Source organism: Brassica oleracea, chromosome C6 (genome assembly GCF_000695525.1).
Source record: "Brassica oleracea var. oleracea cultivar TO1000 chromosome C6, BOL, whole genome shotgun sequence".
Classification (NCBI taxonomy): Eukaryota; Viridiplantae; Streptophyta; class Magnoliopsida; order Brassicales; family Brassicaceae; genus Brassica; species Brassica oleracea.
The window spans coordinates 9,883,574-9,885,969 of record NC_027753.1 but is presented as its reverse complement, the minus strand read 5'-3'; the positions used below and the strand labels follow the sequence as shown (position 1 = coordinate 9,885,969).

The window sequence follows — 2,396 nt, the reverse complement described above, 5'->3', positions numbered from 1 at the left end:
CAGACTGAGTTTCCTTGGACAAGCAAGTCAAGGGTCATTAGTCACATGCTATGGAGTATGCATGTAGTAAGCTGCTTCCATTGGTCATGGTTACATAATTTTGAAGGTAGAATTGGTAAGCTTTCTGTGTAATGCTAACAATTCTTTATCGTACCCGTTTTGTTTTGCAGTTAGCTATCAACTAAAATTGAGTACCCGAAAAGTTAAAACCGAAGGATGTCTCTGTTAAAAAAAGGAATTGTAGTCAAGTTTGAGGAAATGTAGACAATAAGAAACATTCACATATGATAATTTTGTGACACTACATGATTGAAAATATTGTATGGAACCCAAAAGAAAATGGTCTAATAATAATTCGTTAGAATCTGTAATAATTCAAATGAACTGAAAGAAACTTTCTGCTTGATTAGCACTCACACCCTGTTGATCTGTGTTGCTGACCTCCAGCAACATCAATGGTGTCGGGTAGGTACCTAGAGGATAATAAGGAGACGACAGTTAGAATCAACATGAAGTAATGCAAATCTTGACAAACAACAGTTATATATACTTACGGTTCTTCTTCAGGTTCATTCTTGAAGGCATTTTTGGTGATGCACTCAAAAGCCGCGTCTACGTTGAATCCTTCTTTCGCAGATGTCTCAAAGTAAGGAATGTTTCCTTTAGATGCACACCAAGCTTTTGCTTTCTTCTCAGAAACCTAACAATAAGGGGATGACTTTAAGCACATGACCAAACTTTCTAGAACACAAGGAGACAGAAACACACTAACCACTCGGCTTTTGCCACCATCAACATCGGTCTTGTTCCCCAAGACGACAAACGGGAAGTTGTCAGGATCTGATGGACCAGCCTATACAATGGACACCATGAATGAAGACGATGAAAACATTTGGAAGCAAACAAACTGTAGAAGGATATGTTACCTGAATCAAGAACTCTTCCCTCCAGTTATTAAGATTCTCGAAAGATTTCATAACATTGACATCGTACACAAGAACACAACAGTCAGCTCCTCTGTAGAACGCAACTCCCAAGCTTTGGAACCTTTCTTGCCCAGCAGTATCCCAAATCTATATGGATTCAATAGATTTACATACATGAAACATTTCTATTTTTACAAGAAAACACATGGAAAATTGTTACAAAGATTTGAACTTCATTCAAATCGTTACTGTATTTTCATAAGTAACACACAGTAGCTAGGTGAAACAAATTGTTACAAGATTTGAAATTTATAATCAACTCAGATCGATAAGAAACACACAGTAGGAGGTGAATCAAATTGTTACAAAGAATTGAACTTGTTTCTACTTTATAAAAGAAAACTTCAAGAAATCACAACATGTTTAGGAGAATCATAAATTTAAAACTATATAATAATATAAGCAATAAATGTTGACGATTCATATTAAAAAAAAAAAGCAATAGATTCATTGATTATACCTGTAAAGTGAAGATGCGGTCATCAATTTGAACCTCTTTAGTCAAGAAATCAGCTCCAATCGTAGCTTTGTACTGATTACTAAACTTGCGATTCACAAACCTAGTAACCAACCAAAATCGAATTTCATATTAAAACATAATTTATATCAAAAGTTATAGATCTGTGTTTGGTTGGTTTTAGAAACGTACTGATTCATCAACGATGTCTTCCCAACCCTGAACAACAACAACAACAACAACAAAAAAGAAAAATCAAAGCCTTCAGAATCTCTTTTATCGATGGAAAAAATCAAAATCACATCAAATCGTTTCTTTAATAACGAAGAAAACAAAATCGAAGAGAAGAGAAAGTTACCCGCTATCGCCGAGGATGATAACCTTAAGAAGAACTCTCCTGCGAGAAGACATTGACGACGGAAGGGAGGTTGATGAGCTTTTACGATATTATTTTTTGTTACCGGCGAAGAAAGTGTCTCCCTCTTGTTTCTCTCTAATATAACAGAAAGAGGCAAAGGTAATTTCGCTTTCGCATATTATAACAGCAAGAAAGGAAACGACACTATTTTAATTCATTTCCACATATGCCCCTACTTCGATTACTCATCACTACTAAAACTCTTTCTTTATTAATACCAGAGGCATTGTCTCCGCGCAAACGCAGAGTTGTGGACATAGTTATTGTTTCATCTCGATATTTGTTAGGGTTATTGTAGCTGTGAATTTTGCGTTTTGGGTTAATCATTGTTTTTCAAGTTTTTTATTGTTATAAGGTTAGAGTTGTGATAATGAACTGTGTATGCACTGTTCTCCACTCATGAAAGACTAAACTGTGCTAGTAATATAATTGATATAGTTTGTGGTGTTGCTTGTTGTGTCACTGAGATGACTTATTGTTTGTTTGTATTTTTAATTTGTTACTTGTACTGTTGAGATTACATAAATTATATTAA

The 2,396-nt window shown here is 34.8% G+C and overlaps 1 protein-coding gene across 1 annotated transcript; it reads right to left on the bottom strand.

The window, feature by feature from the left end:
* Positions 1 to 203: 203 nt before the first annotated feature.
* LOC106298434 (ras-related protein RABG3d) lies at positions 204 to 1,973 on the bottom strand. Its single transcript, XM_013734560.1, has 7 exons — positions 1,802 to 1,973; positions 1,636 to 1,662; positions 1,447 to 1,546; positions 927 to 1,073; positions 773 to 853; positions 555 to 700; positions 204 to 473 (listed from the first exon to the last, which is right to left on the bottom strand). Exons 1-7 carry the CDS (start codon positions 1,852 to 1,854, stop codon positions 407 to 409), a joined length of 621 nt encoding a protein of 206 aa, XP_013590014.1. The 5' UTR covers positions 1,855 to 1,973; the 3' UTR covers positions 204 to 406.
* Positions 1,974 to 2,396: the final 423 nt, after the last annotated feature.